Genomic DNA, 17094 nt, shown 5'->3' on the forward strand with positions numbered 1-17094 from the left:
AATAACCTTGCTATATAAACTATATATACGTTAAAAATTAATAATTTCCACACACAATACATAATACATAGGTCTAAATGATTATGTATGACGTGTGTGGTTTGCTTATCCGCAATCTTCAAAAATATAAAATCAAAGAAAACGTCCATCATAAACTACATTGATAATACACTAAATTATGAGTAAAGTCAAATTTTCACAGTTTCACATTAATACTTTGAAATGCGCTAATAAAGTGTTAACTACATACATGTATGTAACACTAAATATTAATTTTACCATAAAGTCATATAATATTATCGGGAAATACAATGCATTTCAAACACATAATTAATCACTTATATATACATCCGATTTGTGTTCAAGTCAATATTGCCCATAGCAACATATTAAAAATATCAATATTTAAAAATTGCCGATTATAAGCTAAACAATAAATAAAGTTATATTCCAAATAAATCGAACCATAACCTAGGAACGATTTTACGGCGGGAAATCATAATGTAAACACTAAACAGAATAAATAAAAAGCCTACAAAATAACAATACTATCTATTAGTCGCCGTAATAACATATTAATTATTATAATTTTGAGACCACTAAAACACACGAAAAACTCTCGCGATTCCGTGCGATAAAAAAAAAACAAAGAAAATAAAAAAGCAAAACAAAGTAAAAACGACCGTCGACCTAAAAATATTTAAAAATGTAAATCGCGCGAAACAGCACAGAAAAAAATGTTGAAAAAGCAAAAAAATAGTAAAATATATCATGATTATACATATTATAACAATGATAAAATATCATAGGTATCTAAAGACAATCGAACAAAAAAAGTGGGTTTTTCGGAGGAGCTTAACAACAACGTCGTGGCTTAAAGTTGTAAAAGAAAAACGTCTCCGAAGTGTGCGAAGAGGCCGAGGGCAGGGCACATCGTATCATCAACGGTGGTGGCCAATGGGCATCGTGAAAAACTTGATTTCGATGTCCCGGTGGCCGTTGGGTGAAGTGACGATCTCCGACGAGACTTCCAAGCTGTGAGTTCTCGACCGGACGGCGGGGGCCGCCGTTTCGGTCTTCATGTACTCAGCATTGGCGGCGGCGATCTTGAAATACTGGGACGAAGATTGTAACTGCGGCGAAGACGGTTCGCCGCTCCAGCTCCTCCGGGCCGGCTCCGGTCGGGTGAGAGATGGTGAGAAACACCGGCGTCCAACGTCCCATACGTTACCCACAGGATCACAGCACGCGCACTGGCACGTGGACACGTCCTCCAAACTTACGGCTTTGATGTCGGCCGACAAGCGGATCGTGTCGAACGGCATGGCGTCCCGTATGCCAAGTTCCGGAATAGGCGGCGGCGGAGATGACGACGTGGACGACGACACAGAAGACGGCGGCGACGGCGGTCGATCTACGGCTCGTTCCGGGGCAGCACCCGTGGCCACCGCGAGCGGCTGAGCGGCAGGCACGGGTTTTCGTTCTTTCTTCCTGCGTTTCCGGGGCTTTATAATACGGGGCAGGCTGTTCTCGGATGCCGCGCCGGAACTTTCATCGCTACCACCGTCGTTCTTCTTGCCACCGTTGCAGTTGGGCTGTTCCGCCGGCGCCTTCTTCGCGTACTTCTTGCCGGGACCGCCACCACCACTGCCGCCACTTCCTGATCTGTTGTACTTGGCAGCTTGTATCAACGGCGCGCCGTGCTTGTGCGCCGCGAAATTCGCCTTCTCGGCCAGTGGCCCGCCACTGCCGCCAACGCCACCGACGACTCCTACGCCGCCGCTAACGCCGACTGCACCGACGACTCCGCCATTCTGGTGGTGGTGGTGGTGGTGGTGATGGTGCCAGTACGCCGCCCGACCGTACCAGTCCTGCAACTGCTGGTAGTGCTGGTAAGGCGTCGGCGCACCATGATGGTACCCGGCGGACGCACCGACCACGGCGTCATACCGGCAACGCGGCGGTTCAAGTTGGGCATTGTGCCCGCCGCCGCCGCAGTAGTACGACGACGACGGTTTGATTAGACAGTTGCCCGCGTAACGATCGACGGGTAATGATTGGGCAACGATAGGGCCCCGGTTCATATCGCGCACTTGACGCAACCACCGCCGCCGCGCATGTGTGTGTACTGCACCACGCGCGAACGACTATAATAATAATAATATTTTATTTTAAATGATAGGTCGTTAGAGGCTCGCTTGTTTGAATTATTTTTTGCAGCGACACACGCAACGCGACTAAACGACACACCGCGACGAATTCGTGTCGACAACTCGGACGACGACGAGAACAAAATAACGACAACAACAATAACAACAACACGAACGACGACAACAAAACCGACGCGGCCGGCGCGTATCTAGACGAGGACTACAACTGACGCTCGCGACTACGACGGCACGGCACAGTCTGCCGCTGATGCGGCTGCTCAGAACCGCCAGACGAAACACCTGTTTGCCCCACCTCCGCTACGAAACGCAGACGATACCGGCGGCGGCGGCGCCCGCGATACGCATAGCGCGAGAAATCATTAGGTTTTTATTTATTTATCGAGAAAGTTCGACGAACATAATATACCTAACAAAAATAATATTATATATTCAAGTACGTACCACAACACACCGCGTATACAGGATGAGGGAACACAGGACACAGCGAGGCGTCCTCGTGTGGGAGCATTTTAAGAGATTAATGTATGATAATTGATAACCGACCAAGTACTATAAAGTGGTGCCTAAGATTTAGTTTGATTATAACATTTATTTTGTTTATACTTACGATAATTTTCATTTTCTCCAAATAATAACATAGTATAATTAAATATTATAAAGACTTTTTAAACAATTTTAAAATTATAATTTTTATTCAAGTGTGCAACAAACACAAAACAAATACACTTACAAACAAATTCACCTACTATATATTAACTTTTATATATTATTATAATTGTATTCTTCATGTTTCAATATCAAATAATAAATTCTATAAAATCAATAAGTATGATTATACTAACGCTAATATATTTAATTAAGTTCAATAATTTAGTTTAGGTTAACATTTTAAAAATAGCCAAACTTTTTTTTTATATGGTTGATAGTCTCCTTTCACAATCACATAAAACAATTAAACTCTAGTATACTGTTTCGTTTAGTAAACTATTAAGATATTCATATAACATCAATGTGAAGACTAATTGAAAACAACCCGAAGCCAAAGAGAAAACGATAACCGTCCGCCGATGGCAAAGAGCATAATATTATATTATCCGTGTATCGTGGTAATAAACAGGTATACGCTTTAACTACATAGATTTGCGCAAAGACCGCAGTTATAACGACTGCGTCTATACAGACAATATTTTGGCGCCAAACACCTCGGTTTTCTCTCCGGCCGAGCGCAATGCATTTAACTTCGCACCATACATCCAATTACAATAGCCAGCACGGACCATTTTACTAAGTGGACTTCATACTGTACCGTGATTAATGTAAACCGTAATCTCCGGAAAAAAATCATTATTAAATGTATAGTAATTTTTTATTGAAATTAACTATCAAGTGTTTCAAGACTCAAGAGTTTGAATTGGTGATCTATAAATGGTAAGCGGTAACTGGTTTAACTTATTATGCCTTTAGTAAGATAGGATTTTCTTCTCTCTGGAGTATGGAATAAACTATGGAAACATTGTAGAATACCACCTACTAACCGCAAGATTAAGCCAATCACGGCGCAAATTGTTTTTTGGAAATTTTGTAGTATTAAACATACACGTCGTGATAATATGTAAAAATAGGTACAATGAATTCTAAAAAACTATATAGATGAGGCATATAAAACTGTACCTTTAATATCCCCTACAATCAATCTGTGACTGTAAAAAATAGAGCCAAATGTTGATGTCATTTGCATCTTATTTTAGAACATCATAGACAATGCTTTCCAAGCTTAAAATGTGTTTAAATCATATAAGTATGTATGTATGTATGTATGTATGTAATTAATTATTATTTTGCATATTTTTCTTTTGTTATTTTTGAAGTTTTGGCGGATTTTTTATTTTTTTTTAATATTTGAGAGCGCAAAAGAAAACTACATTTCGTACTAACCCGTTAATATTGCAAATCCCATTCAATACAATTGCAGAGATTTTTTAACCTATACAATAATATATCATGTAGGGTTCCACCACTGATTGGCCTTCCTCCTCATATCATTTCGCAGTTAAAATGTTTATTAATTATCATATTGGCTTATTGTGTATTACAAATTTCCAACACAGACTGTAAATTGTCTTTTATTAATAAATAAAAAAAAAAGCATTGAGAGAAAAATTATGAGTTAATTATTTGTCATTATTATATTTATATATTTTCAAAATGTACAGGTAATTTTACCAACTTATTACAAAAAATGCTTAAAAATTATGTTTTGTTTTCTAGATTATAACCAGACTATAAATGTCTTTATAAATATAAATAAAGAATATATCTAACTCCTTTCAGCTTAAGCTTGATGGAGTGGAAAGTATAACATTCGTATATTTTATACTTTTATATCCCAAATTTAAATCAAAATCACGTATGTTTATAAATTGTAATTTTTGGTTTAAAAATCAATAAATAAATTTGCTAACCACTTTAACGTAACTATCTAGAATCTAAATTAAAGGCCGAGGATCGGACCATCTTGATGTAGATAACTAATATAATATAAGTAATTTAGGATGATTTTTTTAAGTAATTTTCTGTGTTGTTTATATCATAAATCCATTTTTTTATGACATTTGTAGGGCATCAATGTCGTGGCCCTAGCAATATTATAGCCAGCACATAGAGAAAACGATCAGTGGTGAAAACTGTTTTACCAAGACTGACCAAAGTTTAATATTGCATGGTTTCCAGATCACTATTACACCGCTTACCAAACGGATATCAACTTCAGAAACTGCAGACGTATCCGGAAAGTTGCCGTTAAAACAGTAGCCCTTTTATTTCCATCCGTTTTATAATAGGATCGCCACGCGTCGAATAAAGCGCGAGGTACCTTATGGTTTCGCCTTTCGTTATGTGGCCAATTGGACTTAACTATAAGTGTCTATATAATGATAAGTAATAACGTTATAGACTATGGAGTATGGAGTGTAATTAAACCATGTGATCATCGCTTATAGTGACGTCTGTTTATAAAAGTGAAATTAGAAAAACAATTCAGTGCTGTGACACTGCACGTGCAGACGTGTATCATCATATCGATATGGAAACGCGATTTGAGTGTTTTCGTTGCTCTCCGATTTGTCGTAAATACGATAATATTACGTGTATATATTTTTTATTTGATTTATATACCGAATTTGTTGTTTGTACCCGATATTATTCTCTATCGACGATAATTAATATGACATTTTTAAAAGTATGTTAGATATACAGTGTACACACGACACATCCATTTACGACGCGCTTTACTTCAACCAACGCATAATAAATTGGACTATTTATTTATTTATTTATTTACTCAAGGATCGCATCGGTCGTTATAATATTAATTAAAATACACATCCTCAACAGTGTTAACCGTCATTAATGCTATACCTACACTTGTAAAAATGGTTGTTAAGTAAATTTGTTGTAAATATACCCACATTGTCATACTTTTGAAAAAGTAAATTAAAATGCTTGAATAATTGGAAAGCCGTTCGAAGAAAAAAAGTAAGTAGCCGAAAATATAGAAAAATACAATATTCGTGATTAGTCAAACTTATATAGGTTATACATTAGGTTATACATATAGTTACTATTATAGTTACTCACTATGAACCAATTAGCCATATATAAAGTAATATAAAATAATAAAATCCATATTATCCATACCAGATTTTTACTCAGCAATATTTGTTAAACTAATGTAAAATACTTATATATATATATATATATATATCTGGTATATATATATATATCTCAAATTATACATTATAAGCAACTCCTTCCACGATAGATTACCTATACAGTATAAATACATATATCAAAAATAAGATATAGTTTTATTACCGTTTAAAATGGATACTTTTGGAACACTATACATTATTTACGTATAATATTATTACGCCTGTATATATAGTTGATATTTTGAAAGCAATTGGATGTTTTTTATTATTATTTTTTTTTATATCCATTGTATATTATAAGCAAATAACTTAGAAAATAAACTGTGAATAAATTTAAGCGTAGATAAATAACAGAAATATCGTTTTAAAATATAAGCAATTTTATTCTTAAATATAATATCCGGAGAAACGTTTAAAGATCAGATATTTATAATTATTATTATTATTGGATATTATTCGGATTATTACTTCTTCGCTACCATCGGTATTTTCATCAATATCCGCATATTATATCTAAATAGTTTACTGAATCATCTATTTTCTGATAAGTCACGGATTGACTTAGGTGCCGGTTCATTAACCACATACAAAACGAATTCTATAATAAGGAGTTTAAAAGATGTAAAAAACGGAAGACGATTGAAATGTTCTAATAAGGTTAGGTTAAGGTTATCAAAAAATCAAATATTTTTTGATATTTCTTGGTTAGGTTAGTCCCCCCCCCCCCTCTTGGAAATATTATGTCTTATGTATTTATTTATAAAATAAATAATTCATAGGTTTAAAAATCCACAAATGTAATCAAATCGTATCATTTATGTTATCAATAATAATCTATTATGTACTAAAATTATACCTTTAGGGCTTTATTTTTTCTCTGAAAAATCTAATCCCCCTCATTTCAGTTTTCTATATTTGCGTCTGGCTCTTTTTGGTATTTTAATTTTGAAACAAGTTATTTCAAATTACAAATATAATGCTGATAGTATAAAATTTAATTATAAAATGGTTTATTCTGAACTTTAAATGCATAACAATAGGAACAATAAATAACAGTAGTTTGTAAAAACTAGTACTGGAATACAATTTATAAATAAAAATATTGAATAGTAGAGGAAAAAAATTGCAAAAGTTTTGTGGCAGCGGTGGGATTCGAACCCACGCCCTTTCGGACTGGTGCCTAAAACCAGCGCCTTAGACCACTCGGCCACGCTACCTACATGACTAGCGCAACGAAAATCTGTTATTTAACATGACTGTTTTTAAACAACTCTTATTTTAATAATATTTTCATAATACGAAAAATATCTAAAATGAAATTCCAAATAGATATAAAATTTCCAAAAAATTGAATAAAATTATTATAAACCTAAAGCAGAATTTAAACTATTTTTCCAAATAATTTACGATTTTTATATACATTTTTGATAGATACCCAAAATGTATTATCCTGGCGCAAGTTTCTGCAGTCCCTCTAATATCTAGGTAGAAGGTTGTGTCGTTTCTGCGGAACTTGTCAGCAACCTGTATGGTAACTTAAGTTTCACTATTGGATAATTTTCCTCAAAGAATTATTTTTTATATCGGAAAAAGTACAACTTTTGTTAAGAGAATGTTGCAAGTTGCAACACTGGAATCCTCTCTCTGGCCTAAACGCATTACCGAAAAATTGTTTTTTTTATGTATTTGAGAATTGTTAAGTCAGGTTCATAGTTACTTCGTTTACCTAAAAGTTCCACAAAAATGACGCAATATTTTACCCAGAGGGTTTGAAGAAACGTTTGCAGCATTACCAAAATAATTGTATGCATAAGAACAGCAAGTACACAGAAAAACAGTTTAAATCCTGCTATAAGTAATACAATTTTTTTATCCTAAAATAGGAAAACTTACTTTTTCAATACCACATACAACTACACAACATCCAGAAGAAATTCAACTATTCTTATTTAAATTCATGACATAAAAATGTCTACTTTAAATTACTACTAAATTCCAATCAAGTATTAACCCAAAATATGTAGAATAATATTGTCCAAGGCCTAAAATTAAGATATTTTGCAACTGCAAACCTAATTCCACACCAAAAAATTTGAAAATAATGAACATAGACCTAGTAATGCACATGCCACATATAACTTAATTGCATAATTGTTTTTGCTATTTATTAATAATTAGTTATAAATTTATAATAAATACAATCTAAGGCAATCTTCTATAAAAGTCCTTGATACCTATATGGCTATATGACTAAACATTTTAAAATTAAAACGAAGTAGCTTGGGTTATATACTAATTATATTATAAGCCGCCCAGAATATGGTGTAGTCGGTATTATTTTTAATGTTAAGAGGATGTCACACCCGCATGGTGTTGTCTCCGTCTTACAAATGTACATCATAGCAAAAACTGTTTTGCGCGGGACAACTTTTCTCGCACCATATTTGTTGTAGAACTACCAAATTTTCACAACACGAAAAGAAGAACTTTATCTGTGCAACAGCGTGCTCTTTTTTTAATAGCACCATCCGATCATTTTTTATAAGCAAGTGGAAAAAAAAACAAAATGTTTAGAAGCAAATAACTTTACTATTGTATTTATGTTATCTAAAATATGGGCAAGCTGTTGCATACATAATTTTCTACCCTATATGTTCAGAAATTTTGGAGCCACTACTACAAACACAGAAAGATAAAAGTTGTCCCACGCAAAACAGTTTTTGATATGTTGTACATTTGTAAGACGGAGACAACACATGCGGGTGTGACATCCTCTTAAGGATTTTAAACAAATACAATATGCTAATTAGTAATTTTCAATAACCAATATTGAATATTAATCAAATAAAAATTTATAAAAGCTGAAAATAAGTACTGCACGCTTTTAAATTTGCTACTGCACATTTATTATTAGCTACTGCACATAGTCATAGTGTGTGGTACTGCACACAATTTTAGGCCCTGCTATTGTCTATGGTATCATAAAGCAGTGGTGACCAACCTTTTTTTACTGAGGGCCATAAATAAAAAACTCTACTAGAATTTAAACTTTTTCTTTTAAGTTTATAGAATATTATATTTTTTTGATAATGTTATTTATATTAAAACGATGTACAACATAAGGTTAGGTTGTGAGTGTGACATTTTGAAATTTGAAATTATTTTTTTTTGAAATTTTGATTCAATACTTTGGCGGGCCGATTAATAAATTATCGTGGGTCTTAGTTGGTCAACACTGTCATAAATGATAACATAATAGGTGATCGAAAAATGGAAATTACAAAAAATTACTTATTAATTATATTATACTTAACAACCGGAACCGGCACGTTTTTTGGTTCAAAAACATGTCTTACAGGAAAAACTCGTATGTCCTGTAGAATAGTTGGATTTCGTTAATTTTTTTTTAATTAAAAGAAAAGAACATTTTACAGGTCAGATAACAGAACATTTTTTAAAATTATAATTATTAAGCTAAAATATGCATTTAAATAATGCAAAATATTTGTTCTTCTTCAAACGTATTTTCCTACCACTATTTAAAGTAAAATGAAAATTCGGCCTTGGATTCAACCTGAAAAATGTTCTCCTTTTAAATAAAAAAAAATTAATGAAATCGGACTATTCTACAGGGCGTAAGAGATTTTCCCGTGCAGTCATTTTCGTTGATATAATACACCGTATCAACCCCCCCCCCCCTCCCCACACTAAATAGGTATCAAGCTGTAGAATAGTGGAAAAATATTATAATTAAGGTAATAACTAAAATATAAAATACGATTTTAAAATTTTATAGAATTTCATAAAATTGAAAAAACCAGCACCCAAACCAGACACCCTTTAATAATTGTTATATATTTTATCACGACTTTAACCCAAAATTCATACAATATATTATTATTATGGATTGCATTGAATGCCCTAGATGTTTCAGTTATCAAATAATAGTATTTTAAATTTTCGCATAATATCCAAAACTGTATTATCATAATATTATGACGTCACACCCATTGTGTTATATCCGTCTTGCAGACGTACGACATAGACAAAACGCGTTTACGCAGTCTAGTAGAACTCGCTCAATTTTGGCGTTAGAATAAAAACATCTTTTACAAAATTTAAAAAAATTTAAATTTTGGAAAGTTAAAGGTCGTTTAAAAATGTTATTATATGACATTTTTGCTATTTCTAAACTATATAATGAACGTTATATTGGGAATAATGGAAAAAACTCACCGTCTTACCCTCAGAAATATTGTTACGATTCAATTTTATTATATTATGTATTTTTACTCTAGAACCAAAATTGAGCGAGTTCTACTCAGGCAGCGTAAACGCGTTTTGTCTATGTCGTACGTATGTATGACTGAGACAACACATGCAACTGTAGCATCCTCTTGAAATATTTAATATTCAGGATCTAAGGCCGGGGCTATTCACGGCCTAAGGGTATATAAAATATATTTATGGTTTTTGCTAGAATCAATTATAAATAAAGCGTAAATAATCAATAGTACAGCATATTATTGCTCATATTTTATTAAATATAATTTATAACAGGTGGTTATAAACTAAAACTAAAACTTAATAAATTATATCATTAAAATGTATTTAAAAAGAAAATTATAACAAATTAATCTAATAAAGATACAATTAGTTTTAAATCTGTAATTAGATATCAATGCAGTTTTATATTAAATATTTAAATGTATTGTTAATAGAATGTATGGTCAAATTATTAAAATGTAATATAATTTATAGTCATTTCAGGATAAATATGTATATTCTATAAAATAAAATATATTTATGATTTTACAAACAGTTGTATTTTTTTTATTAGTTTCTTTTTTAATATCAGAAAAAATTACTAGAATTATGTGCTGCTATCTACTGGCACTTTTTAAACTTTGTTTGATGGCTGATAGGCTTTCTAAATTAAAATATAATATACTCTGTTCAAAATAATAAATGCATACAGTGACCAGTTTTTGTTGGCAGGAGTCAGGTAACACCCGTTTGTCACCCCACCGACTCACCAATCTATACTTGCTTTGTAGTATTACCACAACCCTGCACACAAGTCGCCTGATAACCGAAACTTATATAATCTTTAATTTTAAACAGTTTAAAATTTTATAATTAATCCACTCTTGAATAAATAACCATATACTTACAATTTACAAATGATTTTAAATAATTTTAAAAAACTACCGTTTAAAGTAGAATTCAGTTCAGTGGTATTTTGAGTTCTAAATAATATATTTTAACTATCAATTAAAATAGAGTTAATATATAGAAATACATAATCTTGTAGTAATATGAATCAAAATTTAAAAAAAGAATAGTTTGAAATTATGTATTTTCTAAATTTTACATCTATATTTCAAATTATTAGTTTCTACAATCTACTACTAGTTTAAGATAACTATTGACAATAACAACCACAAAGAAGCTAATAAATATATTATAACCTTTATTGTTCGGAAAGAACACTTAAGTGATTTCGCATTCACATTCATATTATTTTATAATCGACACATGAACATCACTTAACTAGGTATATCAAAATATAGAACATGAACATGAACTATTTTGAAGTAACAGTTTATGTTGTTCAAATTTTTTTATTTACTGTTTATTATAATGTTATTGTATATTTGTATCGACAAATTATTATTATTATTATACCGGTCACTAACTCAAGATTGGGGAGGGGCTTACAAATATATGTATTTTCCCTCACATACATATTATACACAATTACCACTAATTTGACTTTCATGACATTGACAGAAATAAAAATCATTATTATCGTCGTTATTGATCAAAGGCAACTGATGTACCAACCTAACCGCTAGTATATAAATTAAAAATAATTTTCAACCAACTAGTTGAATGGCATTGCCACAAACCTTATCATGTATCATAATCATAATAATCTTATTAAAAAGTAGATATTCATCATACTAATATAAAGGTGTCACCAGTTTCCGCCAAAAATGGCCTTTCCGTTTTTGCCAATACCTTTTTCCGCTAAATTAGAAAAAACGTCATTCCTTTTTCTGCCAATTATAAATTATAGAATTTTTAAGTTTGGGAACACTTACGTAAAGATTTAATAATTTTATATATTTTTTTAAGTAACTATAGTAATATATTTTATAGGTATACACTATACACACTATAGAGTTAAATAATAATATTTTTTCCAGTTATTACTTATTATATAATAGTAATGATATTAGTGTAGCGACAAAATAAGTCAAAAAATATAATTTTATCATAACACTTATTACGATAAACCTATGGTTTATTTTGAGATATAATAATAGTCTATATTATGGTATATATTATATGGTGGGTTTTTAATTTTTATACCTGCAGTATGCGTCTTTATCTACGTATAAAATATTATTTTAAAGATATAGATAATATTATCTAATCTGTCATCTCATATCATACTGCAATAGTTTGTTCGATTTGTTCGATTAGTGATCACCGATCAGTGGATATAGTGTTTGATGTGTTTTAACTAATATAAGCTACAGTTATGTCTGCACAATTAATTACCAGTAAATGCGAAAATCACAAATTGTAATTGATAATTTTAAATTTAGTAAAGCATATGAAGGAATAAATAAAGTGCGTTGGAGATGTATTAACAAATTATGTGATGCAAAAGTATACACAAAAAAAAATTCCGACAATGAAGTATTGTACACAGAAATTGTCGGTACACTAATATAATTATTCATTACTATTCTATAATAACTAATAAGTAATAATTGGAAAAAATTTTATTATTTAACTCTATAATATATACCTAATACCTATACAATATATTATAGTTACTTAAAAAAATATATAAAATTATTAAATCTTTACTTAAGGGTTCCCAAACTTTAAAATTCTATAATTTATAATTAGCGGAAATAGGAATGACGTTTTTCCTAATTTGGCGGAAATAGGTATTAGCGGAAAACGGAAAGGTCATATTTGGCGGAAACCGGTGACACCCTAATATAATAGCAACAAAACAAAATTGGAACAAAATTTAAGAATAAATGGAATTAAACTTTCCATATTATTGTAATAAGGTTGTATGAGAACCATGCTTATTTTTTTTATATTATTAAGTCTCTCAATATAAATAATAATAATATTAACTTTATATTCAATTTAATATTTTTCTGGTCAGTATTAAAAATATTATTCAAAGGTTTTTAGTATTGTTGGTTATTGTAGGTTTGAAGACTAGAAAAAGGAGACCATTCTTCTTTTACTGAAAATATCTCAAAAAGAATTACACGATTAAATAGCTTAAGAACGTCAAGGCTGGTGCGTTTTATAGAAAAAAAACATGTCTTAGAGGAAAAACTCTCACACCCTGTAAAATAGTCAAATTTCGTTAATTTTTTATTTATTTAAAAGATGAAAATATTTTACAAGATCAAAGCTAGATTTTCAAAATTAAAATTATTGAGGCTAAATTGTGCATTTGAATAATATTCAAATAAATGCATTATTCAAATATTATATTTGTTATTTTTCAAACATATTTTTCTAACACTATTTAAAGCAAAATGAAAATTAGGATTTTAATCCAACCTCAAAAAAGTTCTCATCTTTCGGATAAAAAATTATCAAAATTCTACAAATCAATGAAAGATAAAAATTTATCCCGTGAAGTCTTTCTTTATTGATATAATACACCGTTGATAACTCCTCCTAAATAAGTATCGGGCAGTAGATCACTGGAAAAGTATTATAATTAAAGTAGCAACTAAGCAATCATAATTTTCTATTTTTTTAGAATTGCGGAAAATTGGAAAAATTGGCACAGACACCCTTAAGAGGATGTCAACGCACTATTTGTTTTCTCTCTCTAGCCGACACGCAACATAGACAAAACGCATTTGCGCAGAATCGTTTTTTCTACGTTTTTAAGTAATCTTAGAGTAAAATCACTCATTACAAAAAAGATGGAGAATAATATTTTTGAGGGAATGACATATCGATTTTTCTAAATATTGTTTCAAAACAGTTTAAAACATATTTTAAATTTACAACATTTTTTTGTTTATTTCAAAAGTCGAATACAAAGTCAAAAAACAATAAAATATAAAATTGATATGTCATTCCCTCTAAAATATTATTCTCTATCTTTTTTGTAATGGGTGGTTTTACTCTGAAATTACTTAAAAACATAGAAAAAACAATTCTGCGCAAATGCGTTTTGTCTATGTTCAGTTCTATGGGTCAGAGAGAGAAAACAAATATTGCGCTGACATCCTCTTAAGGTCTGGACGTCTAATCACTTATCCATTGCTACTGATACCTATATAATATAGGTATTATTCATGATTTTATATTTTTTAGAAAATATATGTAATGTTTTGAACTATGAATCATTCATAATTAGTGTACTTCATCTAAAATTGTATTATTATTATGTAATTAATAAAATTTAACAATTCGTTCAAAGTATGTCAGCCCACAAATTGTTTACTTACTCTCTCTGTTTCTGACACTAATTCATAATTAATCTGTGTTTAGCAAAACCAATCTTGTGTTCGCTTTAATATTAAAATTAATCAACCCATAATCAAACTTAAGGTTAAGAATGTGTCAGTTAAGATCTGTCATAGTTCACAATATTGCATACATTTTTTAAAAACCGTAGATAACATTAACAATTCCTACAAGGATTAAAGTAGCAACGGAAATAACTACAGCTCAGCCTGTGGCCATTTAATGTTTTCCAAGTAGGCAGCCGTGTTTTATCTCCTTATTCTAGTCTCTATGTAGCCTGTAGGTAGTATATTTCTTAAAGATGGGCAGATACCACTTTTCCTTGTTATATGCTACTGGTAGAACAGATAACCGATTTATATTTTAACACGTTGACTAGCATGTGACCGCCGGCAGTCATCTGTAATTCTCAAATTGTATCCTTTTGCGCCCGTAGTTGATTATTACTACCATGTCACATGACCACCAGTGACCATAAATTAATATGGTATTATATAATTAACTTTTCCATGATAATGTACTAAAAAGATCGCAGTGGGAATCATAACAATTTTTTGATGTAATTTATTTTTTTTTTTTTTTCAAATACAATAGTACATGAAAATTTGAAATGACATGGTAAAATATGCTTGGTGTGTCGATAATACATATTGTGTGACTGCCAGTGGTCACATAGCTGTCAACATGTTAAAAATTATTTTGGAAAAAGCCATGAACCAATATAGTTTAACTAAAAATTAAAAATAATAATACATCATTTCAATCAACTATCAAATTATTAATTAAACAATAAACACGGGTACAGTCGTACAGAGATAGAAAAATATATCTTTTTTGATAAATAAATTCAATACAGTTGATATCGCCAATCATTAATCATTTTTTCACTATGTTTCGAAGATAAATATTTCTATAAATATCAAATACAATCAATATGGGGGAGAAATAAAAACGAGTCTACAACGTCAGTTCAACGAAATCGCTGAAATGGTCTGGCCAGGAGAATTACCTAAACTGTATAAATAAATAAAAGCAATGGGAAGAACAAACATATTTTATTATTTGTAAGAGCCAGTCAAAATGTTGAACGCATTTAATAAAACCTGGAATTACTCCAGTGAACCTAACCTTTAAAATATTAAAGTGTAACTTTTATAATATTAAAGATTAAAACTAACTGATTCACTATGAATACTACTAATAAAATATATTATCTTACCTTGTAAGCTATCTAAGAGATACATAAGCAATCTATGTGTGCCATTTGGTTCACTATACAACTTCATTACTTCTTGACATAGAGGATTACCAGCTAAACCTAATACTTGCAGTTGAAATAAACGCCCTAACTCATGTGGTAGTGATCTTAACATATTATAACCCAAGTGTAATTCTCTGAAATACAATATAATATGTAATACAGATAAAATTACTAAAATTAGTAATTTTACAAAATGTTTAAAATTATTTCTACCTGAGATACACTAATTCACCAAGTTCAGCAGGTAAGCTACGTAATTTATTTCCAGACAAATCCAGATATACTAAATTAACAAGCATTGATATATCTGGCGGTAAACGTGTTAATTGATTGTCATTTAGGTAAAGTCCTGTTAATGTCGTCAAATTCCATAAAGAAGGACTTATGTTTTTTACACAACCTAAGAATTTCACACAACATTAAAATATTAAAATTATATATTTAATTAAAAACAATATAAAATACCAATGATTTCCAATTGTTCCCAACGAGTTTCTTTCCCCTGTTTCACCTCTTCAGCAGTTAACATATGATATTGGCGTGAAGGCCTGCCATTGCTATTATACTGTTCAGCTTTTTCCCGAGCTAAACGTTTTTTATCATTTAACGACATATGAGTTCTAGACACAATTAAAACTAAATTAGACAAACCACAAATACAAAAATTAATATAAAATATGGGTGCAATCATTTACTTTTTCTTTCTATCTTTAAATGGAGAACATTCTTCGGTTGAATCGTTCATTGAGTCAACTACAAAAATCTGTTGGTTGTAAAAAAATATTAATAATCAATATGTAAGTTACAGACGAATTCTTCTATTGAAATTTAAACAAAAAAAACTATTATCACAATATGGTAATTATTGGGTATATAAATGTAAACAATAGTTGAGACTCATAAATTGTTAAAAAAAAATATGCATAACCTAAACATTTTCATAATAATAAATACTTTTCTTCCTAATTAATCATTCATTTTTATTTCGATGAAATATTCCAAAACCAAAATAATTTGTATTACATTCCATCTCCACTAGAGCCACTTGTTAGTAAATAAGTCTTTGTTTGTTGTATAAAAATCAATTCAATAATTTTACCTGCTACTTTTATTAACCAAATCCAACCGTTTTTGCAAATGTCCGACAGGTGTCCTAACGTTTAATGCGATCTGCAGAAAGGAAAACGGCTATGGTAATGACTAATCTACAAAAAAATCATTCACAACACAGAGTTTAAAAAATACATAAAGTTAAAATTCATCAGACATTCAGACACTAGACAGCAGCAGCTATATAGCTAAGTAAACGAAAAAACAAAACATGATACAAGAACGATATCAGTGTGACCAGTAATAATAATCGCTTGGATTCGATTGGTCGGTGATGATAATAATATGTTACCCGTATTTAAGTTGGTGA

General features: G+C 30.9%; 1 protein-coding gene and 1 non-coding gene across 2 annotated transcripts in view; both read right to left on the reverse strand.

Annotated features, from left to right (window-relative positions):
* The window catches only part of LOC132940905 (CCR4-NOT transcription complex subunit 6-like), a 65489-nt gene extending 48514 nt beyond the window's left edge, over positions 1-16975 (reverse strand). Inside the window, exons 1-5 of the mRNA XM_061008708.1 lie at positions 16774-16975; positions 16370-16437; positions 16140-16294; positions 15888-16074; positions 15633-15808 (exon numbers count right to left, since the gene is read on the reverse strand). Of these exons, the coding sequence (XP_060864691.1) occupies positions 15633-15808; positions 15888-16074; positions 16140-16294; positions 16370-16419 (568 nt within the window). The 5' untranslated portion in view covers positions 16420-16437; positions 16774-16975. The remainder of the gene's footprint in view (positions 1-15632; positions 15809-15887; positions 16075-16139; positions 16295-16369; positions 16438-16773) is intronic.
* Positions 7019-7098, reverse strand: Trnal-uag (transfer RNA leucine (anticodon UAG)). Its single transcript has one exon. It is a non-coding gene; the product is annotated as a tRNA-Leu (tRNA).
* Positions 16976-17094: the final 119 nt, after the last annotated feature.

The sequence above is a fragment of the Metopolophium dirhodum genome, chromosome 3, assembly GCF_019925205.1.
Source record: "Metopolophium dirhodum isolate CAU chromosome 3, ASM1992520v1, whole genome shotgun sequence".
NCBI classification, from domain to species: Eukaryota; Metazoa; Arthropoda; class Insecta; order Hemiptera; family Aphididae; genus Metopolophium; species Metopolophium dirhodum.